Source organism: Hyaena hyaena, unplaced genomic scaffold (genome assembly GCF_003009895.1).
Source record: "Hyaena hyaena isolate Hyena2069 unplaced genomic scaffold, ASM300989v1 scaffold_721, whole genome shotgun sequence".
Lineage (NCBI taxonomy): Eukaryota > Metazoa > Chordata > Mammalia > Carnivora > Hyaenidae > Hyaena > Hyaena hyaena.
In genome coordinates, this window is record NW_024081346.1 from 812,281 (window position 1) to 839,215 (window position 26,935).

The 26,935-nt window shown below is 38.1% G+C and overlaps 1 protein-coding gene across 2 annotated transcripts in view; it reads right to left on the reverse strand.

The window, feature by feature from the left end:
• Positions 1-344: 344 nt before the first annotated feature.
• Positions 345-26,935, reverse strand: part of LOC120220619 (zinc finger protein 573) — a 28,441-nt gene continuing 1,850 nt past the window's right edge. The window contains exons 2-5 of one of the 2 annotated variants that reach the window (XM_039217743.1): positions 25,986-26,075; positions 24,575-24,707; positions 22,917-23,012; positions 345-2,313 (exon numbers count right to left, since the gene is read on the reverse strand). In XM_039217743.1, coding sequence (XP_039073674.1) covers positions 611-2,313; positions 22,917-23,012; positions 24,575-24,707; positions 25,986-25,994 — 1,941 coding nt within the window. In that variant the 5' untranslated portion in view covers positions 25,995-26,075 and the 3' untranslated portion in view covers positions 345-610. The remainder of the gene's footprint in view (positions 2,314-22,916; positions 23,013-24,574; positions 24,708-25,985; positions 26,076-26,935) is intronic. The other variant, XM_039217744.1, reaches the window with a different exon arrangement.

Sequence of the window (26,935 nt, forward strand, 5' to 3'; positions counted from 1 at the left end):
TAGAAAAATGTTGCTATGGATGATGTCAGAGAAATTACTGTCTATTCTGGCTTCTAGGATTTTAATGGTTTCCTGTCTCACATTTAGGTCTTGAATCCATTTTGAGTTTATTTTTGTGTATCGTGTAAGCAAGTGGTCTAATTTTCCCAGCATCATTTATTGAAGAGACTTTTTTTTTTCCATTGCATAATTTTGCCTTCTCTGTTGAAAATTAATTGACCATATAGTCATGGGTTTATTTATGAATTCTTTATTCTGTTCTATTGATCTATGTGTCTGTTTTTATGCCAGTACCATACTGTTTTTGATTACTAAAGCTTTGTACTATATCTTGTAATCTGGGATTGTGATACCTCTAGTTTTGTTCTTTTTCAAGATTCCTTTGGCTATTCAGGGTTTAATCTGCCATTGTTTAAATAGTCAGGCATTCCATTTAAACAAGAATGACACTGAAATCTTTATAAAATGACAATAACTGTGTTATGAATTCTCTCATTTGGTGAAGACATGCCTATAAAGACTAATATTCAATACTTTCTCACCATTGTGAACTGGCTGATGTAGAAAAGTTCAGGCCACGCCTAAAGGCATTCTCACCTTCCTTATGTTCTTAGAGTTTCATATCTGTATGCATTCCCTGATGTGCTTTAAGGGCTGAACCATATCTGAAGGCTTTCCCACACTTCTTACACATGTAGGGTTTTTCACCAGTATGAATTCTCCCATGTTGAGCAAGGTTTGAAGCACGACTAAAGGTCTTCCCGCATTCCTTACAATCATAGGGTTTCTCACCAGTATGAATTTTCTGATGTTGTGTAAGGTATCCATACATTTTAAAGGATTTCCCACATTCCGTACATTCATAGGGTTTCTTATCAGCATGGATACTCTGATGTGCAGTAAGGTGTGAACTACGTCTAAAGGTCTTCCCACATTCCTTACATCTAAAAGGTTTCTCATCAGTATGAATACTCTGGTGTAGAGTAAGATTTCTATAGAAAGTAAAGGTTTTCCTACATATCTTACACTCATAGGGTTTCACACCAGTATGAATTTTTTTATGTTGATTAAGATATCCATGCAAGCTAAAGGTCTTTCCACACTCTTTACATTCATAAGGTTTCTCACCAGTATGAGTTTTCTGGTGTTGAACAAGGTTTGAGGCAGTACTATAGGCCTTCCCACATTCCTGACATTCAAAAAGTTTCTTACCAGTATGACTACTCTGATGTCGAATAAGATTTCGATACAAAGTAAAGGTTTTTTTACATTCTTCACATTCAAAGTGTTTCACACCGGTATGAATTTTCTCATGTTGATGAAGGTATCCATATAAGCTAAAGGCTTTTCCACATTCCTTACATTCATAAGGCTTCTCACCAGTGTGAGTTTTCTGATGCTGAAAAAGTTTTGAGGCAGTAGTATAGGTCTTTCCACACTGCTTACATTCAAAAAGTTTCTCACCAGTGTGAATATGCTGATGTCGAATAAGATTCCTATACAAGGTAAAGGTTTTCTTACATTCCTTACATTCATATGGTTTCCCACTTTTATGAATTCTCTGATGTAGAATAAGGTATGAGGCAGTGGTATAGCCCTTTCCACATTCTTTACATTCATATGGTTTTTTACCAGTATGAACACCCTGATGTACAGTAAGTTGATGACTTCTTTTAAAGGCCTTCCCACATTTCTCACATACATAAGGTTTCTCATTAGTATGGATTTGCCCATGTTCAACAAGGTTTGAACGCCTACTAAAAGCCTTCCCACATTCCTGACATTTGTAGGGTTTCTCACCAGTATGAATTCTTTGATGAATTCTAAGGTGTCCACCTTGACTAAAGGCCTTCCCACATTCCTGACATTCATAAGGCCTCCCACCAGTGTGGATTCTCTCATGCTGAACGATGTGTGAGGCATAGATAAAGGTCTTCCCACATTCCCTACATTCATAGGTTTTCTCACCAGTATGAAATCTCTGATGTACAGTAAGTTGATAGCCGCTTTTAAAGTTCTTCTCGCATTCTGTACATTGATAGGGTTTCTCACCAGTATGAAATCTTTGATGTAGGGTAAGTTGATAGCCACTACGAAAGTTCTTCCCACATTCTTTGCATTCATAGGGTCTTTCGTCAATATGAAGCCTGTGATGTAGAATAAATTGATAGCCACTACTAAATTTCTTCTGACATTTCTTACATTCATAGAGTTTTTCTCTGTTACATATGCTCTGATGTTGTATAGAAGATACATCTTTTTCATAAGTGGGTATTTCTAGATAGCTGATTACCTCACAATGTAAATTCAAATCTGAAAGAAAAGAAGAAAAATGAAAAATATTTATATTTCTTATACTAGAGAATATGGAACTTCTATGAAAGAAATATGAACCAACACTTGTAATAAATGAAGTGCTTATTGAATTGTAAAATATGGTTATGAAAATTTTGAAAGGTCAAGAGTTCAGAGATGTATGTGAAGTTATGTAAGATAGTGAAGTCCCTGAAATTTAAGTGTGAGCCACGATCTTTGGCAAGCCTGTTATAAATCTGATATCCTGCCTGGGTCACAGACAACTACATTAAAAGTGAGAGGAAAAAAATACCTTGGATGGTATCTTATTTTGAATCTTTCTATCACTGATTTAAATGAAGATCAAAGGTTAAGAATTCATCCTACGTTTGGGGCGCCTGGGTGGCTTAGTCGGTTAAGCGTCCGACTTTCGCTTAGGTCATGATCTCGCGGTTCGTGGGTTCGAGCCCCGCGTCGGGATCTGTGCTGACTGCCAGCTTGGAGCCTGGAGCCTGTTTCGGAGTCTGTGACCCCTCTCTCTCTGACTCTCCCCTGCTCACACTGTCTCTCTCTCTCTCTCTCTCTCTCTCTCCTAGAAATAAATAAAACATTAAAAAAATTTAAAAAAAAAAAAAAAAAAGAATTCATCCTACGTTTGTCTTTACTCTTGGAATATGATCCAAACCCCTTTCTGAGGACAGCAGGACTCCTCCTTACTTATATGGTATCATGTCCAAACACTGACTCCCCTGCACCCTGGCTCCTTCTTTTCAGAATTTAGGATATGGTACAACCTTCTGTATCACTTGATGCTTTCCACAGATGGTTTCATCTGACCAGAATCCTTAGATGTGGGCACTTTGTAGGCTGATTCTTCTCATCCTTTAGTCTCAGGATGAATGTCCTATCCCTTAGAAAGGCTGCACCTGCTAACTCTAAGTATTACATCTATGTCTCCCTTTTTATGTTCTAGCACTTCATTCTTTCCACTATCCCTTTGTTTCCAATTATGATATCATTAATTTTCTTATTTGATATTCTGAAGCTAGGAGTATTGCACGGATCATCTGTATAGGAACTAAAACACTATGAACATGACAGAATTTTGATTTGGCGAAGAGTCACAGTGAGTCAGTAGCTACTGAGGGGAGTGACCTGGGTCAGCACATTACTTTCACAAAGAATGATGACAAATGTTTCAAAGCTGCAATAATGTAGTCTTATCTGAATATGCCTGAGACCAAAGAGAACATTCTCACTTACAGGACTAGTGGTATAGGACACAGGGGAGAGAAAGATCGCACGACTTGAGAGAGATGCTAGGGAAGCAGTGACTTCCAGATCAAGAACAAAACAGTGACTTTCGCATCAAGACCAAAGACAAGAAGTCTTTGTCTCAGGACAGAGATGGAAGATGCAATGAACTGACTCATGAGCTGATCTGATATTCATCATGTGCAATGGAAAGGTCTTGGACTTGGAGAAGTATGTTGAAAGGGTCAGGAAAAGGAATTTACAGAGCCAGTTGGTCATGTGCAACTCGAGGGATGGAGTTCTTCTGGTGAATAATGATAACAATAATGTGTGTTACATCTGATAGAAATGTAATGATAAACATTAAAATACCATAGTAATTTTCTGTTGTTGATGACAGAACATTGAAGACTTCAAAAATTATCAAATGAAATTCAGAATACATAACCAGAACTTAAATAAAATCTCCATAAGTCTGAAAAAAAAGATATTAAAAAATGTTTAAATCTTTATCTGTTTTCAAGAGAGAGAGTGAATGTGTGTGTGTGACCAGGGGAGGGGCAGAGAGAGTAAAACACAGAATCTGAAGCAGGATCCAAGCTGTGAGCTGTCAGCGCAGAGCCTAACACAGGTCTTGAACCCGCGAACCACACGATCATGACCTGAGATGAAGTCAGTTGGCTTACCCAACTGAGCCACCCAGGCCTCCCTCCTTATTTGATATTCTAAACAATTCCCTAAACTTTCCCAAGAGCAGATACAATCCTTCCTATTTTCATCACTGAATTACAGGGTTCTGAGGTATCGAAGGTACTAAATAATTAACTGATCTTACTTATCTTCAGTTCTGATATTCCTCCTCCATTCTAAATGTGCTAAATCTGTGTTGGTTCCTCTCTTTTATTACATCCTCTCTTCCTTTTCCTTATTTTCAAGGCCAGCCATCCTTCTACTTCCCTGATGAGTATTTTGATGCTTTTTTAGTCAATTCACAGATATGTACTCGAATAAAATAAGAAATTCCTTCCATTTGGAGATGCTGGAGAGAATCAAGAAATCATAATGTGGAGGAATGTTTTAGGGTATCAGAGTGCCTGGGATTGTTAAAAGGAAATATCAGATATAAGCTGGAAGATGATAATCCAGATTCAGAAAAAGACTCAAGAGTATCAATGCAGAATGAATGGGGTATCAGTCAAGGGCAAACAGTATTTATCTGTGACTCAGTTGTGGGATGTGTATCCCAAGTGGAATGATACATACTCTGACACTGAAAATAACAGCAACATCAGGAAACAAAAACACTCGATCTAGAAAACTAAAGGCTCTCTAATTAAATGCTAGATAAATAAATGTAGTGGATAACCAGCAGAGGCAGAATGGATAGCCACACACACTTTGACTTGGATGTTAAGACTAATGATGACACACATACATCAGGAAAGTGTGAAAAGATTTATTACTCATATAAGGAGGCTTCCTAGAAAGAACAGAATGGTTCCTAAATAGGTCTGAAAAGGACTTGAGTAATTTGAAAGAGGCTGACTTAGGTTTTTTTTTTTTTAAATGCTGGTTAGAGTGTGGTACAAGGCTGAGGGTTTCTGGGCATGGGGTTTGCATGGTTTGATCTTTCCATGGGAACCAAAGTAGGAAGCTCTCAGGCTTTTTATCAGCTTCCCCAAAAGTGGGGCAGAAGGAGAGGTGGGGATTGAAAGCTGTCAGCAGTCAAAAATAAAAACTAGAGTCAGTATCTTTATTATACTAAGGAAATAAACACTGAAACTAGAGAAATATAACCAGGCAAAAGATGAAAATACTACATTTCAGAAGGTACAACATCCAGCCAGTAATGCCCAGAGAAAAGCAGTCACCTCAACATGAATTAAATGAACATTTACTAAAAATGTTTAGAAAAAATATCAAAGTTAAGTGAGGAGAAAGCAGAAAGAATAAAAATAAAAAACCAGAATTTAATGAGTTTGGAAAAAGAAAATCAACATATAAATTCAAAAAGGTTTCTCTTGGGAAAAAAGTCAATGCGATGGCATACTAGCTAAACGAATCAATAAAAGAAGGGAGAACAAACAAAAAAATTAAAATTGTAAAAGTAGTAAAAACTATCCTAGAAAGGACAAAAATCTGAAACAGGTTAATTTTCATGGAATAGAAAAAAATATCAAAAAGGCTAGTAGTTGGGGTGCCTGGGTGGCTCAGCTGACTGAGCTTCTGACTTTTGATTTCGGCTCAGGTCATGATACCAGAGTCAAGGGATCAAGCCCCATGGCAGGCTCTACACTGAATGTGGAGCCTGCTTAAGATGCTGTCTTTCTCTCTCTCTCTCTCTCCCTCCTTACCTCCCTCCCTCCCTCTGCTCCTCTCCCTTGCTCTCACACACACTCTCTCTACAAAGAAAAAAGGTTATTATAGCAAAGAGCACCCTGATCATTTACACTGTCATCTCTAAATATCCAATATTATGAGCAGAGAATCCTTAAAGATGTTTATTTTTTATTTTATTTTATTATTATTTTTTTTTATGAGAGAGAGACTCCACGCTCAGTGTGGAACCCAGTGTAGGGCTTGATCCCATAATCCTGGGATCATGACCTGAGCTGAAATCAAGAGCCAGACGCTCAACTGACTGAGCTACCCAGGCGCTGCTAGAAATGTTTAATTCTAAGATTGAGGCAGGAAAGACACACGATAATTCTCACAAATCTTGAGCCAAAAAAGAAAGGAAAATTTAAAAGATTTATGGCTTTGCTGAAAAACACATGCTTCTAAAAAAGAAAAAAGAAAAAGAAAAAAAGAAAAACACACGCTTCTGACTATTATGCTGTATTTGGCCATAATTGTGGGGGGACAAAAAAAAAAAACGCCAGAAAAAATAATCATGTTAGACTAAGCATATTAAGTAAATGAAATATAGATAAAAGTATAATGATGGGGTGCCTGGGTGGCTCAGAGAGTTGAGCAACCAACTGCTGATTTTGGCTCAGGTCATGACCCCAAAGTCATGGGACTGAGCCCCGTGTTGGGCTCTATGCTGAGTGTGGAGCCTACTTAAGATTCCTTCTCTCTTCCTTTGTCCTTTCCCTGTACACACTCTCTCAAAAAAAAAAAAAAAAAAAAAAAAAAAAAGAATTCTTCAGATAACAGAAACCATTTTCCAGTTATTTTTCATTAAATAGTGCATTACTAAAAGTCAGATATATTTTCCTGTCCATTCCAATCAATTTATATTTCAACATAACCAAATAGCCAAATAGATCGTGTCAGTAAAAAACTGTAGAAATAGGGGTGCCTGGGTGGCTCAGTTGGTTGGGCGTCCGACTTCGGCTCAGATCATGATCTCATGGCTCACGGCTCCTGGGTTCGAGCCCCACTCGGGCTCTGTGCTGACAGCTCAGAGCCTGGAGCCTGCTTCAGATTCTGTGTCTCCCTCTCTCTCTGACCCTCCTCTGCTCATGCTGTCTCTCAGAAATAAATAAAACTTTAGAAAAAAAAACACCCTGTAGAAATCATGACAGAATTGAAAGAAACAACCTTGCAATTCCCAATCATACTACGCATAGCGTTGTTACAACTATGAAGAGAGTAATCACTGCAGAACCGAATGCTGTCATAATAGCAAAGCAAGATCAGAGGGACTTCTGTTCAGTTACAAAATCAAAACGCTTAACTGAATGGAGGAGTCAAGCTGTTCACTTAATTGAGTTTTAATGTTCCAACACTAATAGTGCAAGCCAATACATGTGTCTTCTGATCGAGTACACATAACCTATGACGTACTTCAGCCACAAATGTTTAATGTGAATCCTCAATACAGAAAATAATTTCCAATCTACAAGAATACAAAGGGTAGAGAATAAACAAACTATATCATGGACAGTACTGAGATAAGTTCAAAAGACAGCAAATTTTGCAGTATAAGTGGCCTTGTCTCTTCACAGTGTTAGTATCATAAATAAAGGGGATGTTTTAGATTAAGAGGTATTTCAGTGATATAATAACCAGACAGAATGCATGGTCTTGTATTGGGAGACTGATTGAACAAATCAGATTGGGCCAAATGGGGCAATATGAATAGAACTTGGGTTTTGAAGATGCAATAAAATAAAAATGTAATAGAAATAGAAGATAGAAAAATCACTGATAAAGAAATCAGGTTATAAGACAGTAAGAATATGATGTCCCTTTAATAACAAGAGGAAAATGTATATGCATGTGTGTTTTATATCCACTAAGGTGTTAATGTGGTAGGAATAAGATATTTTAATATCTTGAAAACATTTTTGCCTGTCTCTATTTTCTAATTTTCTACAATGCACATGGAGGATTGCTTAATGAGGTTTATTAATTTTGTGTTCATCTATTAACACAGCATGAAATAAACCAAATATTGACACAATCCAAAGTCTAATTGGGACATTTAATAAGCATGGACCTAGAACTTCACAGCTCTAAGCCAAATATTGCAGAATTCAGCTCCTTTTCGGTCACAAATTACTTATAAAAACAGACCACAAACTGGGCTATAAAGCAAGTTTCTACATATTTTAAAGGACCAAAAGCATACAAATTATGTTGTCTGATCACAAGTTATGCTAGAAATCAATATTTTTATAAAAATATATATTTCCAACATATATTGGGAAATTAAGAAGTGCTTGTAGTTGATCAATGCACCAAAACAAACTGTGCCCTATGATATAATAATAAACTTTAAAAATCAATATTTTGACTGAAAATTAGAAGCAAATGGAACTGTACATATGCACTACCAAGTTGGTAAATTTGCTTCTCATGGGGAAACAATTCTAAAGCCATGTTCCATGTACACTGGGGCGAACAAATAAGTAAATGGATGCTGGATGGTGGAAGCCAATTTTGTCACTGTCAGAGAAGAAAGTTACAGATAAATGAGACAAGAAGGCTAGAATGCATCCTGAAATACTGGATGGAGACATCCATAAGAACTCATGTTTAGCTTAACATAAATACAGAAAGATATAAAACAATTACAGATATATGTACATATACGAGGGTGACTATGCATACATTTACTGTTTAGAGGGCATAGAAGCAGTGGCATACCAGCAGCAATTCTAGTTCTCAGATCTTGGTTTCTAAATACTACCTTCTAATAAAAGAAACCAGGGCTCTTAGGAGAAATGGCTGATTCTAGGACCAGGGAAGGGGAAAAAACAAAATGAATCTGAAAACTGAACCAGGAAAGAAATCCCCACAAAACAAAAGGATGGAGATATTATATGGACACAGGAACCAAACTCAAAGAGCTATCAATGACCAAAGCAAAAGAAATAGCATTTAATTATAACTCAAAGTCAAAAATAAACATGAATGAGTCCACAATGAAATAAAGGGGGAAGAGACAAATCTTTTATACAGAATTCCAGATAAAATATGTAAGTTTCCTACTCTACAGAAGGTTAATTACCAATCCGGCCCCCCTGCTCCCAGGATAAGCTAGACTTCGTGAGCTGTTTCTAAAGAGTAGAGTATAGAAAAGGAAAAATGGTAACTTTGGAGGGGAGAAAGAAGGTAAACATCATCAATGAAGTCACATGGATATCATGTACTGTGTATATGATGTGATGAAAAAGACATCTCACTTCTACTGCAGTCTTTCTAAAAATCCCTATCTCCAGTGTAAGCAAGAGAAAAACACCAGACCCAGAATAGGGAATATTCTGCAGGATACCTGGCAGGGTCTGTCAAGACAAATTCCTGAAAGACAAGGAAAGATTGAAAAATTGTCACAAACCAGGAGAGAATGGGAGAGAGACTGGGAGACATGAAAAATAAATGCAGTGTGATAGATACCCTGATTGGAAGGATCCTGGAACAGAAAACTGACATTCATGGAAAAACTGGTGAAAATACACAAATAAGAGTCTCGAGTTCAGTTAATACCAATGTCATTTTCTTAGTTTTGACAAATGTATCTGAATGATGTTAAGATGTTAACAATGGTAGAAATTAGGAGAGATATATACAAGAAGTCTCTCTATTATCTTTGTGACTTTCTATAAATCTAAAATCATTCTAATATAAAGTTTATTAAAGAAAGATAATTACATGCCACCTCTGTAGTAGTCTGGGCAAAAATGTTTAACTTTATTCTAATCATAAGAAGAAAACATCAAACCTAGAAAGCAGACATTCCACAAGAAAACTAAACTGGATTCTACAAAATAATCACAGGGGGGAAAAAAAAGGTAGGATGACAGTAGGAAAAAGCCTCATATCCAAATGCAGTATATGAATCTGGGATGGATCCTGGAAACAAATTTTACAAATGGCATTTGTTGGAAAGAGTTCAAAAACTGAAATATGGACTCTATATTATATATAAGACTCAATTGCTATGATAATAATAGTGTGACTACATAGGAGTCTTTATTCTTAGGAGATGCATACAGAAGTGTTGAGAGGTGAAATTTAATGATAACTGCTACTTACCATCAAGTGAGCCAAGAAGGTGCATATATAGAAAGAAAAAGGCAAATGTTAATAACCAGAGTTAAATCTATGTGAAGGGTAATTAACTATGTGTGTATATATATATATTCACATACACACACATATATATGCATAGACTTTTTTTAAGTAGGCCTCATGGACAGCACGGAGCTCAATATGGGGCTTGAACTCATGACCCTGCACTCCTGAGATCAAAACCTGAGCTGAGATCAAGAGTTGGACGCTTAACAACTGAGTCACCCAAGCACCCCAACTACATATATATTTTTAATATCCTCATTTGGCTTGATGAATTTTAAAGACAAAAAGCTTGGAGAAAGAAAGAAAATAGCGGACCTAAGGCAGTATTTCCTAAACTTCCATACAGAAATTTTGAACTGAGGGGCATCTGGGAGACTCAGTTGGTTAAGTGTCAGACGTCGGCTCAGGTCATGATCTGTGGTTCAATGATCTGCGGTTCATGTGTTCGAGCCCCATGCTGGGCTCTGTGCTGACAGCTTGGAGCCAGAGCCTGCTTTGGATTCTGTGTGTGTCTCTCTCTGCCCCTCCCCTGACTTGCACTCTGTCTCTCAAAAATAATAAACATTAAAAAAAAGAAATTCTAAACCAAATTATAATATCTGCATCCATTAAGATCTAATGTAGTTAAAGAAGTAGATAAAATGTATACAACAGATACATTTGAGAAATATATACATGTGAGAATACATGTGAGAAAACACAAAAATTAATGACCTAAACATTTATTGCAAGAAGCCATAAAATGGGCAACTAAATAAAAACAAATTAGAAAGAAAACGTCATTTTACAGAATAGAGCCCACAAAAACCATAGAGGATCCACAATGACAAATACTGTATTTCAAAGCAATGTTATTCTCAAGACTGATAAAGAGGAAGGAGACTGCAGCAACACCCAATGCAGCGATGCGAGCTAAGAGGGACCTTGCTTATGGGCCCTTCCACACCTGACAAATGTAGTAAAATGACATCGTGATAAAAACTCATATGTTAATAACATGGATGAAATGCATAGATCTCTAGAAAATAACCTCTACAAAATCAACACACAGAAAACTTGAACAATTTTAGCATGGTGTAATCAAAGTTTTTTTAATTTTTAAATTTCATTTGTCTTTTTTTTTTAAGTAATCTCTACTCACAGTGTGGGGCTCAAAGCCACGAACCCAAGATCAAGTGTCACATGCTCTAATGACCAAGCCAGCCCGGTGTCCCAATCTGAGTAAGTTTAAAAAAAAAAATCTACAATGGTAACTGAAGGTCCAGATGGTTTTTCTGGAATATTTCATCAACCATTCCAAAAGGGAGGAGAAAGTGTATGTTCTCCTAAACACATTCATAAAGCTAATATAATCATTATATCTAATCTTAAAAAGTAAGAATACAGGCTAATCTCATTCATGAAACATAAAGGAAATATTAAAAATTCAAATCTAACAATATTGAAAAGGGATAATATATCAACACACCATGACTGGAACTGGATTCCAGAATTCAGTCATCAATAAACAGAATTCAACACAGTAACAGAACAACGGAGGGAAAAAAATCATACGATTATGTCAATAAATGCAGAAAGAATAATTCCTGAGAAAAATTTTAGCAATTATGTAACACAGAACCTCCTCTCTGTGAAAAATATTTATATAAATTTTTAAACACACACCCTCGGGATGCCTGGCTGGCTCAGTCAAAAGAGCATGCAACTCTTGATCTTTGGGTCATGAGTTTAAGCTCCATGTTGAGTGCAGAGATTATATACATACATATACACATACATACACTTAAAAAAAAAGAAAAAATATTTCCCTTGTGGAAATATCTTTATTCTCAGGAGATGTTTGCTGAATGATTCATGGGTCAAGTCATGATGCCTAAGACAAGCCTTCAAATACCTCCATGATGCAGTATAGAGAGACATAAAGTAGATATGGCAAGATCTTATCAGTTGGTCATCTATGTAGAAATCATAATCACTGTTATGCTCTTTGAGTACTAATTAATTTTACTGTTAAAGAGCAAGAAGAATCACCTTTACTAGGAGACTGTCCTGGAGTTTGTAACTTTAGTCTTTTTCTTACAGATGTCTGGAACTTTTGGTATCTTGCCTTTAATATATGCTAGAATGTGGATTTTGTCTAGATTTACTACTTTTTTACTCTTTTGTCCTTTTTGGAGGAAATAATGGGAGACAAGTCACAGTTGGTCATGACTGTTTTTAGCTATAGAGCTAATGCTTCATAAATTGTTCCAGGTCATTGAAAAAGAAGGAAAATTTCCCAATTCTTTTATAATTTTTATGGAAAAATATTAATATCTAAAACTGATAAGAGATAAGAGACACTAAAAGAAACTATGGGTCAAAACAACCTCTGAGTATCAAGAGAGAACATATAAAATATTAACAAAGAAGAATCAAAGCAAACAGGAGCTCAGGGATATGTCCATAACATAAAACACACACACACACACACACACACACACACACACACACACACACACACACACATTCTAAAGCTAGTATCTTATTAGGTGGGGAAACACTATAGGATTTCTGCCAGATCAAGAACAAATTGAGGAAGCTGACTATCTCTGCAACTATTCAAAACTGTATTAAAGAGGGGCGTCTGGGTGGCTCAATCAGTTAAGTGTCTGACTTTGGCTCAGGTCATGATCTCACGGTCTGTGGGTTTGAGCCCCGTGTCAGGCTCTGTGATGACAGCTCAGAGCCTGGAGCCTGTTTCGGATTCTGTGTCTCCTTCTCTTTCTGCCCCTTCCCTGCTTGTGTTCTGTCTCTGTCTCTCAAAAATGAATAAACATTAAAAAAATTTTTTAAATTGTATTAAAGATATTAACTATTTGATTAAACAAGATAAATCAGGTAGAAAAAGAGGTAAAGAAGAAATAAAACCATCACTATTTACAGATGATACAATAGTATACCAGGATATAAAGGGTAAAAATTAAAAAAAATAAGACCATGGTTACCAATCCAGAAACAAAATTAAGAAAGAAATGTCGTTTACAATTATATCAAAAAGAATAAAATATATAGGAATAGGTTGAACAAAGCAGCCTGAGATCTATACACTGACAATTTAAAAATGCTATAGAAAGAGATTAAATACCTAAATAAAAGGAGAGATCTCTCAGGTTCATGAAGGGCAGTACTATTAAGATTACAATGGTCCACAAACTGATCAACAGATGCAATCCAATCCATATCAAAATGTCAACTGCTATTGTCGCTGAAAATGACAAGCTGATTATACGGAAATAGAAGACTCCAAATAGCCAAAATAATCTTGATAAAGGAAGAGGAACAAAGTAACATAAATCACATTTCCTGATTTCAAAATTTACTACAATGCTACAATAAATCAAGACAGTATGGTGCTGGCATATTACAGATATATAGATAAATGGAATAGAATGCAGAGTCCAGAAATAAAATCTCAAAGTATGATCAGTTCATTACTGAAAAGGGAGCCAGAAAAAAAAAATTCAACGGAGTCTTAAGCAACAGTGTTAGGAACAAGTGGATATTCACACACAAAAGAATGAATCTGGAAACTTACACCTTACAGCGCACATGAAAATTAACTCAAAATGGATCAAAGGCCTAATAAATGTCAGAACTAAAACTAGTAACTTCTTAGAAAAAAAAATTGCAGTATATTTTTGAGACCATGGATAACAATGATTTCCTAAGTATGAGACCAAAAACAAAGCAACAAAAGAAATATTAGAATGGAATAGAATGTTATTCAGCCACAAAAAAGGAAGTGTTGATACTTGATATTATATTGATGAATCTCAAAAATATTATGAATGAAGGTATTGTATGATTCTATGTATATAAAAATATTTCTAATAGTCAAATCTTTAGAGACAGAAAGTAGACTAATGGTCACCAAATGCTGGGAGTAGGGTACACAGAGTGATTGCTAGTGGGTAACAGGTTTCTCTATGGGGTGATGGATTATACCCTGCTGATGGGTGCACAAAATGTGATTATATAAAAAAACACGGACTTGTTCACTTTAAGGAAGAGCTTTTTTGCTTCTCTCTCTTTTCTTTTTTTCCAAATGTTTATTTTTGAGAGAGCGAACGAGCAAGCTGGGGAGGGGCAGAGAGGAGACAGAAGATCTGAAGCAGATTCAGTGCTATCAGTGCAGAGCCCAATGTGGTGCCTGAACCCATGAACCAGGAGATTATGACCTAAGCCAAAGTTGGATGCTTAACTGACTGAGCCACCCAAGCACCCCCGACTTGTTCACTTTATTTGAAATGTTTTTTTTAGATTTGTTCACTTTCAAAGACTGATTTTACGTTACATAAATTATGTAGCAATCAACCTCTTTAAAAAATTAATAATCTTCCTACTGGAAAACCATAACTAGGTAAAGTACAAAATGGGAGGGAAAATGTGATTTATAACAGTAAAGAACATGATTAAACACTGAAGAATAAAATTAATAAAAAAATATGTAAAGCCTATTTCAGAAAAATTATAAACACTCCTAAAAGATACAGAAGGAGCCTCAAACAAATGGAGAAACAACCCCTCTTCTTGGATTGGAAGACTTAATGCTATAAAGATCTCAGTTCCTCATAAACTAACATGTAAATTGAGTGTAATGTAAACAAAATACCAGCAAGTTTTTCATGGAGTTAGAAAAGTTAATAATCAAGTTTACATGGAAAAACAAACATTCAAAACTAGGCAGAAAAGGGGCGCCTGGGTGGCTTAGTCGGTTAAGCATCCGACTTTCGCTTAGGTCATGATCTCGCGGTTCGTGGGTTCGAACCCCGCGTCGGGCTCTGTGCTGACTGCCAGCTCAGAGCCTGGAGCCTGTTTCAGTCTGTGACTCCCTCTCTCTCTGACCCTCCCCTGCTCACGCTGTCTCTCTCTCTCTCTCCTAGAAATAAATAAAAACATTAAAAAAAAAAAACAGGCAGAAAAACACTGAAAATCTAAAAGGGAGGATGAGCCCTAAGAAACATTAACATGTGCTACAACGTACCCATAATAAAAGCAGTGTGGTATGGGTGCATGCATACACAAATAAAATAGTAGAACAGAATAGAAAGCTCAGAAAAAAGACCCAAGAATATATGGAAATTTATTATTTGATAAAGGTGGCATTTCAAGTGAAGGGAACAAAGATGGACATTTAAATAAAAGGCATTGGGACAACTAGGGTCGCCATATGGAAAAAGATTTCATTAGACCCATACCTTACTTTATTTATTTACTTATTATTTAAAGTTTATTTTTGAAAGAGAGAGAAAGACAGAGAGACAGACAGACAGATCAAGCACACAGGAGGGATAGAGGCAGAGGGAAAGGGAAAGAATCCCAAGCAGGCTCTGCACTGTCAGCAGAGAGTCCGACTTGGGGCCAGAACTCGTGAACTGAAACCAAGAGTCAGATGCTTAACTGACTGAGCCAGCCAGGCACCCCAGGACCTTCCTTTATACACAAGAAGAATCTCCAAATGGTTTACAGATTTAAGTGTAAAAATTAAAACCATATAAGTAATGGAAGAAAATATGTATATTTACCCTTAACCTTGAGATAGTTTCTAACCATGATACAAAATTCAGAAATAATAAGACTGATGAATTTGTCTAGATTAAAAAATAAACTCTCATAATCAAAATTTTTAAAAAAACTGAGAAATTGGGAGAAAATATTTGCAACAGACACTTTAGACAAAGGGCTAATACTCTTAATATATAGAATCACTCTCAGGGGTGCCTGGCTGGCTCAGTCGGAAAAGTGTGATCTTGGGTTGATCTTGGGTTGTAACTGTAAGTCACATGCTAGGTGAAGAGATTACTTAAAAATAAAATCTTCAGGAGCATCTGGGTGGCTCAGTCAGTTAAACATCTGACTCTTGATCTCAGTTCAGGTCTTGATCTCAGTTCAAGCCCTGTGTTGAGTTCCATGCTGCACCTGGAGCCTACTTAAAAAATAAAGGGGTGCTTGGGTGGCTCAGCTAGTTAAGCTTCTGTCTTGATTTCAGCTCAGGTCATGATCCCAAGTTTGCGAGAGTGAGCCTAGAGTTGGGGTGGCTTGCTTGCTCTCTCCCTCTCTCTCTCTGCCCCTCCCCTGCTTGCATGCATGCTCTCTCTCACTTTCTCTCTCTCAAAATAAATAAACTTAAATAAAATAAAATATTAAACAAAACAAATAAAACAAAAAACACTATTAAAAATTGAGGGACAAAGGATGAAAAGTGAGATAGAAAAATGGGTGGGGGGCAGGTGCCTGGGTGGTTCAGTTACTTAAGCCTCCAACTTTGGCTCAGGTCATGATCTCACAGCTTTGAGTTCGGGCCCTGTGCTGGGGTCTGCACTGACAGTGTGGAGCCTGCTTGGGACTGACTCTCTCTCTCTCTCTCTCCCTCTTTCTCTGCCCCTCACTCATTTGCTCTCTTTCAAAATAAATCAACTTTAAAAAACAAAAAGAAAATGAGGGAGAGACACAAACCCATCAACTCATGACACAGAAACAGCTCTTCAATATATGAAGAAATGTTTCACTGATTCATAAAGAAAATGCTAATGGAAACGAGATACCATTTTTCCCCCATCAGGTTTGTAAATGGGGGAAACATTTATATAAGCAATATATAAAACAATATATTCTGTTGTTGAGTTTTTATTCAAGAGTATTATGATCTGAACAACAGGTATGTTCACTGCTGTTGAGATATTCCCATATAGTGCTGGAGGAAATACAAACTGGTAAAACCCTACTGGGGGGGGGTTGGCAATATCATACAAAAACACATATGCATGGGGTGCCTGGCTACCTCAGTCAGTAGAGCATGCAACTCTTGAGCTCAGGGTCATGAGTTTAAGCCCCACATGGGATGTGGTGCCTACTTAAAGATTAAAAAAAAAAAAAAAAGCTCACACACAAAACACATATGCAATTACCTTTGGAACCAGAAATCACACTTCTAGGAATCAATCTAGAAGCTAAACTTCCAATGATACATATGGGCAAGACTATTTGCTTTTATATTATTTATAATCACAACACATTGAAAACAACCTAAAAGCCCATACATAGAAAAGTCATTGAATAAACAAGGGCACATCCACATATAGGAGTACTAAGCAGTCATAAAGTAATGAGGAAGCTCTCTATGTGCTGTAAGAAGTAATTTCCAGGATAAATTATAAGTGAAAACAGCAAAGTATAATTCAGAATTTAAGATACGCTGAGGTTCATGTAAGAATGGGGCCTTATACAAGTATCTATGTAAACTAAATCAGGAAGAATAAACCAGAAACTGATGGGATCACTTACTTTTAAGGAGTAGGAATAGGGTAGAAAATATGAGAACAGGGTATCAAAATTGAAGTGGGGGCACGTGAGTGGCTCAGTTGGTTGAGCATTTGACTTTGGCTCAGGTCATGATCTTGTGTTGTGGCTCTGAGCCCAAATCAGACTTTGTGCTGGTGGTGTGGAGCCTGCTTGGGATTCTCTCTCTCTCTCTCTCTCTCTGTCTCTCTCTCTCCCTTTCTTTCCCTCTCCCTCTCCGGCCCTCCCCCACTTGCTCTCTCTCAAAATGAATAAATAAAAACAAACACAAAAAACTGAAAGGGGAACAAGAGAATTCTTTTCTGTATGGTTCTTACTCTGAGAACCACTATAATATTTCACATACATCTGAAATAAATAAATATGAAACAGGACGCAGAGCAGGAGGGGTACCTAAAATAACAAATCAAGCTAGTTTTACAAAAAAAATGCATAATATAATCACATTGAAGAGGACGAAAAAGAAATGAACAATTCTAGAAAACATCATTTTGACCGGACACTCTACTAAAGGCAAAGAGAACTGGGCAAATACTGCATTCTAGATAGTAAAATGTGCTTCTCATAGAAAAAGAGGTCGAAAATTTGAAATGAGTTGAAGCAAAGTCCACACTGGTGGATGCTGAAAACCAATGAGTGAAAACCGGAGGAGAAACAGGTTATCTGCATTGTCTCAAAGTATCTCCCTCAAGAAGTTTATCAATTAGAAAGGGAAAAATAATCACTTTACAGTGGAGAAACCTGGCAGACAGTATCTTAACAGAATGTTTAATGCTGACAGCACCAGTAACAGCACACATCTATATCATGGACCCTCTAATATGTACTGAGATCACGCCATCCTTCTGTGGGATTGTTACCCAAAATGAACAAAATGTGCTTATCAGAAAATAGCAATCCAACCCAAAATAAGGAATATCTGAAATAACTGTATTCTTAACAAGTGTCAAGGACATGTAAAGCCAGAAAGTCCATAAAACCATCATAGATTGGTAAAGTCTAGAGAAACATTTTGACTAATACCAAATGGCATCCTGGATTTGATCTGAGAACAGAAAAAAAAAAAAAAAGCATTTGTGGAAAACTGGTAAAATCTGAACAAAGTCTATGATTAAATGGTATTAATAGTATTGTACGAACATTCATTTCTTAGTTTGGATAAATGTACTTAAAGAAATACTGTCTTTAGAGGAAGCCAAAATATGGTGTTCTCTCAGTCTGGCCAGGTACACTTCATCATTTGGGTCAATTTTACCATAAATAATGAGACTGATTAACATAGTAGACACATTCTGGTTTGTCTGTTTTTAAGGGAGCAGAGTTAGAGAATTAACCTAAGACCAAATCCTCATACAGAATGGGAAACTGTTTTGTTAACCCTTTGCCCAGATCACCCGAGGGTTTTCATGACGTTATAATATTATCCAATATATAGTTTTTGGGGGTTTTTTGTTTGTTTTTTTGCAAGTAACCTCTTCACTCAGTGAGATGGAGGTATTTGTAAACTTATCCATAGAAGCATGTTGGAATGGCCACGTGCTTAACTCACTGAAACTAAACTGAGCCCAATGCGTCCTTCAACTAACATCTTCCTTAAGATATACGTGTCTGTTCGCCTGGGTGGCTCAGTCGGTTGAGCGTCTGACTTTGGCTCAGGTCATGATCTCGCGGTTCGTGGGTTTGAACCCCGCGTCCGGCTCTGTGCTGGCAGCTTGGAGCCCGGAGCCTGTCTTCGGATTCTGTGTCTCCCTCTCTCTCTGACCCTCCCCTGCTCATGCTGTCTCTCTCTCCCTCTCAAAAATAAATTAAAAAAAAAAAAAAAGAAGAAGAAGTGTCTGTTAATGTATGTGTAGAAGCATATGAAAAAAGAGCTGGTGCCAATATATAGTTTTACTGACATCAATTCTTTCAGTTTCCCAGATACAATTCCAACATGTCAGTGGAGACACCCCTCTCCCATGACCCTAGCACCAAAAATTCTCTGAGACCAGCAGGATGCCTGAGAATTAAACTCAATTCTGACACAACCTGCCTGAAGACAGCATCAGATTCCACAGGTTAAGGGCTCAGTCCTAAAAGACTGCTTTCCACTCTCCACTTCAGACACGAGTCACAAGCCCCTGGCTCTTTGTTACCTGTGCTTCTGACCAACCAGCTATAGACTGGAGGTTCCAACGACCTCCTCCTTAGGTTCTTTTAATTTGTTAGAGTGGCTCATAGAACTCAGGGAAACATGTACTTAGGTTAATCAGTTTATTAAATGATACGATAAAGGATAGGAACCAACAGCCAGATGAAGAGATACATAGGGCAAGTATGGGGAAAGGGCAAGTATGGGGAAAGGGCGTGGAGCTTCCATGCCCTTTCCAGGTGTGCCACTATCCTCATATCTACACTTGTTCACCAACCCAGAAGAACCCAGTCCTTTTGGTTGTTATGGAGACTTCACTGCATAGTCATGATCGACTAAGTCATTGGCTATTGGCTGATTCCACCTCCAGCCCCTCTCCCCTCCCAAGAGTTTGGGGGTGGGTGGGACTGAGACCCTCCAACACATAGTTGGTCCTCCAGCCCCTGCCCCTGGGTGGGATCCAAAGTCACCTTCATTTCTTTAATTTTTTTATTTTTTTAAAATGTTTATTTATTTTTGAGACAGAGACACAGCATGAGCAGGGGAGGGCCAGAGAGAGAGGGAAACAGAATCCTTAGCAGGCTCCAGGCTCTGAGCAGGGGAGGGGCAGAGAGAGAAAGAGGGCAGCGGATCCGAAATGGGCTCTGCACTGACAGCGGCAAACCCAATATGGGGTTCGAACTCACAAACCATAAGACCATGACCTGAGCCAAAGCTGGACACTCAGCTGAATGAGTCACCTAGGTACCAGTCACCTTCATTAATATAACAGGAAACCCATGTCACCTTTATGTGGTAAAGGAAAATATCACCTCTAAAGAGCTTTGGTAATGTCTCAGAGGGGGAAATGCCCTGTCTCAAGTAGTGGGCTGCTCCACAGACAGTTATAAGGTCTGATGAAAGGATTTTCTAGGCATACTTTTTAGGGTGTTTGCAAGGACATGCTCCCCTCAACTCAGCCTGGACACAGAGAAGTGGAACTGCCAATCCCTGAATGTACCTTCCTGTCTACATTAACATGATGTAACTGTCCCACTGTTTTCACAGCACAATTTTACTTTCCTAGAGTTTCTTATACAGGCAATTGGCTTGATTGTTCATTACCAGGAAGTTCCTTACCCAGAAAAATCCATCAATGCTTCAGTGGAAAACATCAACATAATTTGTGCTCAAAATTCTTACGTAATTTCCACTAATTTCCCATTGTTATATCTTGATCTTCACCCAATCCTATTCTCCACATTGAAAAACTGGCCTTAAACAAAACTTCTGTGTCAGTAACATCCATCCTTGCCTTTCCCTCTTTGAGACACTACCACCTTAGGGCTTGAACTCATGACCCTGAGATCAAGACCTGAGCTGAAATCAAGTCAGATTCTTAACTGACTGAGCCACTAAGATGCCACTGTATTTGACTAACATTTTATTTAAAAAATTTTTTTAATGTTTATTTACTTTTGACACAGAGAGAGACAGAGCACGAGCTGGGGAGGGTCAGAGAGAGAGGGAGTCACAGACGGAAACAGGCTCCAGGCTCTGAGCTGGCAGTCAGCATAGAGCCCGACGCGGGGCTTGAACCCACGAACCGCGAGATCATGACCTAAGCATAAGTCGGACGCTTAACCGACTAAGCCACCCAGGCGCCCACCTCCCCATTTTATTTTTTAACGTTTATTCATTTTTTTAAGGGGGGGGGGCCCTGGGTGGTTCAGTCGGTTAAGCATCCGACTTTGGCTCAGGTCATGATCTCACTGTGCGTGGGTTTGAGCTCCGTGTTGGCAGAGCCTGGAGCCTGCTTCAGATTCTGTGTCTCCCTCTCTATCTCTCAAAATAAAATAAAGACATTTAAAAAAAATTAAAAAGAGAGAGAGAGAAGAAGGAGAAGAAGGAGGAGGAGGAGGTGGAAGAGGGGCAGAGAGAGAGACGCACACAGTCCGAAGCAGGCTCCAGGCTCTGAGCTGTTAGCACAGGGCCCAATGTGGGACTTGAACTCATGAACCATGAGATCATGACCTGAACCAAAACTCAATATTTGACGGAGCCACCCAGGCACCCCTGACTAACATTAAAAAAATGGTTTAGGGGCATCTGGGTGGCTCAATTGGTTGAGCGCCGACTCTTGATTTTGGCTCAGGTCACCATCTCATGGTTTGTGGATTTGAGCCCTACATTGGGCTCCATGCTGGCAGTGGAGGGCCTGCTTGGGATTCTCTCTCTCTCTCCCAGTCTCTCTAACATAAACTTTTAAAAATAAATGATTTAAAATTAAAGATTTAAAAACAAGAATAAAAAAAGTTAATTAAATAAAAAAAAAAAAAGGGGCACCTGGGTGGCTCAGTCAGTTAAGCATCAAACTTTGGCTCAAACCATCATATCACGCACGGTTTGTGAGTTTGAGCCTCACATTGGGCTCTGTGCCTGCTTGGAGCCTGAAGCCTGCTCCAGATTCTATGTCTCCCTCTCTCTCTGTCCCTTCCCTGCTTGCACTCTGTTTCTCTCTTTCTCTCTCAAAAATAAATAAGAATTAAAAAAATAAATTAAATATAAACAGATTACATAATTTATTCCAATACTTCTTATTCCTAACAATTCAAATCCAACAAAACCTCCTATGATCTGACTCCTAACAGTGGTGTAGCTTCATTACTGAGTACTCTCCCCTTAGGCCTTCTATTCTGGTCTACAATGGTGCTGCTCAAACTCACAAAGCTTTCTCTGGCCCCCTCCCTCCAGTCTCCTTATCCCTTTCCCTCACTGTCCCCAGCCATCTCCTGAGCCTTCCAAACTGTTCATTTAGGCTGGAAAATCCTTCCCAAACACATGTCCTGGGCCCTTATGTCATGACTCCTTTTAGATGGGATCACCCCAGAAAAGCCATCCCTGACCACTTTATCTAAAATGGCCCAATCCCTTCTTACGTTCTATCATAGCTCATTCCGTTGCTTGATATTATTTATCTGTTTACCTACTATTATTATCCTCACTCTAATACAATGTAAATTCCATGAGACCAGGGACTTGATATGTCATGTTCACTATCATTGCATTGACATGTGCGTGTATGAAAAAGGGCAGCTGAAGAGCAGTTGAATCCAACATCCAGGTAAAATACTGCACTAATGAAAACTGAGATTCCCTGTCACTGAAAATGGGTTTGAAATGTAAGAGAAATAAAGTGATTGGTAAATAAAGTTGAAGTTTCCTCTGTAGCTCCATGCTGAGAGCTTTATTTCCTTCTCAGGTCACAAGCCCAGGCTTCACAGGTCTTGGTGCCCTGGAGGGCTTTACAAACAACGAGGAGATGTACGCCTCCCCCTTACCACGGAAGCTGCTACCAGCCTTGATAGCCTCCCTTCGCCCTCCTTACCTGCGTACTGTCTCTGTGTTTCTTCCCTCAAAATCATCCAGGGCTCTTTTCCTTGCTCCAATAAGTCAACCACATCTGGCTTAGAAATGGAATGTCCTGCTTGCGTGGGGGGGGGTGGGGGGGTGGAAGCCACATGGTACAGAAATAAAAACAAAACACAAATCTTTAGTTTTGCTTAAATTTATAATGAAACCGAAATTAAATGTTACTGATGCAGACTTCAGATAATAGAAGGACGCAATGATTTAAGGAACCAGGCAGGTGTGATGAAATGTTATTTTAATTTAAACTCATACAGACTCCTCCTCTTTTTTTTTTAAAGTCATAATATTGTTACTTTATTTTTAATTTTTTAAAATGTTTTATTCATTTCTGAGAGAGAGAAAGAGAGCGAGCGTGAGCAGGGGAGGGTCAGAGAGAGAGGGAGATACAGAATCTGAAACGGGCTCCAGGCTCTGAGGTAGCCGTCAGCACAGAGCCCGACGCGGGGCTTGAACCCACGAACTGTGAGAACATGACCTGAGTCAAAGTTGGAGGCTTAACCGACTGAGCCACCCAGGCGCCCCAGACTCTTGCTCTTAAGAGAAAATTTAACAAAGCGATTGAAAGGTTAACAAGATTTGAGAACATTCTGTGGAGGTAAGGGCCTGAGCACAGATTCTTTCTCCTCTAATACCTAACAACCTTGTGACTGAGGAAGTCATTTTAACACACTGTTCCACAATGCTGGCAAGTAAAATGGGTATGATAATACTATTATCACAGGGTTATTTGATGATTACATTTGTAATTATGTGTATATATTCCCTCCCAAGGAAGAGTGTCTGGAACATAACACCCATTATAATTCTTTTTTTTTTTTTTTTAATATTTTTATTTATTTCTAGGAGAGAGAGAGAGACAGCATGAGCCAGGGAGGGTCAGAGAGAGAGGGAGACACAGATTCTGAAACAGGCTCCAGGCTCTGAGCTGGCAGTCAGCACAGAGCCTGACGCGGGGCTCGAACCCACAAACCGCATGATCATGACCTAAGCGAAAGTCGGACGCTTAACTGACTAAGCCACCCAGCCACCCCAATATAATTCTTTTATCACCTTATGAAAAAAAAAAAAAAAACAAGCAGCACCCTGATTCACTTACAAAAATATTCAATTATAAATGTCATGTTCATGAATTATAACTTTCAACCATATAAAATTGGTTGCAGGAAATTAAATGTACACTCTTCAGTTTTAAATGAATATTTTTTATCCAGTCCACCACTATATAAATTATAGAGGGTCTTTTCATTGTCACAGCCAATCACAAATCTACATCTAATGACTGACCTACAGGTGGATGACATAGCAAATCTATAGCAATATTCAGTGTGAACATAATGGGAAACCATTTTTCTTGGACAAGAGCTATCTCTGGAATAAATATAAGGAATTTTTGTCCAGCCCCTTGGCCAGTAAGAAAGGGAGGCAATGACAAGAAGGGCCAGAAGGAGATGTGAATATCACTAAAAGAGAAAATGACCATGGCTAATGGCAGAGGCACTGACAAACTGACAGACCTCAAACCTTCCTCTGGGAACAAAATAAGAAATTTTGAACATTCACTGTGTTCAAAGTTAACATACCACATTCTAAATTTCTCATGGCAAATGAACTTACCCAGTGAAACCAAGTTTCTATAGTTCTCCAACATCACATCCCTGTACAAGTCCCTCTGAATAGGGTCCAGGTATTCCCATTCCTGCTGAGAGAAGTCTATGGCCACATCCCTGAATGTCACTAATTCCTGAAACTACAAACCCATGTAGTACAAAATTGAAAAAAACATTTTCAACATGTAGAGACAGAAGATTATAGAAATGTATTAGAGAAAGGGAGTCATATAGTACAAATGGGGTAGAAAATTAAAGCAGAGTGTCTACGTATTCCTGAAGCATCCTATTTCTACAGATAAATCACAGCAGGTTGTGAGATATCACAATAACTCAGACTTACTGGGGATTGGATAAAATTAAAATTTTCCCTATTTAATAAAGTATAATGCATAATCATATAACCAGCTAGTTGTATGATGTATAAATCCTCACAAAAATGTGAAGTTCTAAATTATTTTCCCTTTAGAGTTAAAAGAAGATGGGATATTCCTCCTATATTGAATATAAGAACTTCTGTATTAAAAAAAAAAGCTTTTGAAAAAAAAGTGTGACATTTCTACAAGCATTGAGTTCATCCTTTGTCAGAACATACTGTATTTTTCTTTGTTTTGACAAATAAATTTTGGCTGTGTCACAATCCATTTTATTATAGATATCTTAGGTTTAGTCCATCTCTGACATTTATATACTCAGTTGCACAAAATTTCAAAGGTCTTCAATTCTAGAAATCAACACATTTATACTGCTTAGGATAATATTCTCATTCACTGTGATCTTCCATCAGTTACTCAATATTTTTTCTTGTTCCTATGTGTACACTGATGAAGGAGATCAGATAAATATTATCCACATTCAACAGATCACATTCAACCACAAAATAGTTATATTTGTCTCTCAATAATTCCTGAGAAAGATGCAGGACATAAATGTTTCCAACCATCATACAATTCTCAAGAACATGAGATACCATCACATACTAAGAATGAGACCAACTGATACCAATTTCCTTCTCATCTGCCTAGAAAATTCAGGTATGTGGAGGATTTGAAAGTCTACCTGTGGTAATTAAATGGGATCAACATCTCTATTTCATCAAATCAGAGACCTATAAAGGAAACTCAAATATTTCCTTCATGGGACTTCACTCTTTTGCTGCTCCATCACGGCCTTTGATTAAAGACTGAACATAGAAGTGGGATGAGTAAATTGGAAAATAAATACAAAAACACTGGATAGCAAACATTTATTAGGAGGAAACTGAGCTATTTGCTATCATTTTTTTAAATTTTAGAACAAACTGTAGAGCAGATAACTGAATGAAGCCCTCTTAAGTAGGAAGCTTTGGGTTAATTAATGAATAAACCCACATAGACTAACATTGTAATATTGCAAGGAGATGGGAATCATTAACTTACACAAATCATGGTTTCCGAAATGTTAAGACCTCATCAGTCCTCCTCAGTGTTCTTCCATTGAAAAAAATTCAAACTCCAGAGAATCCAGAGCTGAGAGAAGAAAAAAGGTTTTACTGTTCCAAATAGACTTAATTTAATAAAGACTTTTGTTCCCCCATTCTTCTTCCAAAATTAGCCCCCAGTGCTACACACACAATTTAGGGAAAATAGAAGATGGATCTAGGGTCTCTCTCAAGTCACAGGACAACAGACTACACAAAAGTAGTTGCAGAATAAGTCACTTCTGGCATTGAAGCCACATCCAAACACAGGAGCAGGAGATCTGGACAAGGTCTCATGTTGGGGAAGGATGATCTAGTCCTGAGATTGGGCTGCTTAGTCTTTCCCTGAGCGGATCTACCTTCCGTCATTCCCACCTTCCAAGGCTGAAAGAAGCCTCGTCATTCAAATTAGAGGCTCTTTTATGGCCTCGGGTCAGTTGAAGTTGGTCCATGTATGGGAAGTGAACACAACATAGAAGGAATTTTGTAGGCCTAGGATCTGTGTTTTGAGTCCAGCCAAGATGACTAAATATCAAATATACAGACAGCAGACTATAAAGCAGCCATTAAAAACTAAATAGGAGTGGTGTCTGAGTGGTCAGTTGGTTGAGCGAGCATTCAATTTTGGCTCAGGTCATGATCTCACAGTACAGAGTCCGATGTGGGACTTGAACTCACACACTGAGGAGATCAAGACCTGAGCCGAAGTCAGATGCTCAACTGCTCAACCGACTGAGCCACCCAGGCGCTCCCTGGTTAATTAATTTTTAATGGTTATTTCTATCATCTAAAAGGTGTAAGTATCTGGAAAGTTTTCAAACCAGAAACTGTCATTTCTCTCTTCCACTCACATGTTCATCTAATAAAACTCATGGACTCTTTTTTGCAAACTCAGATTCTTATTTCTTT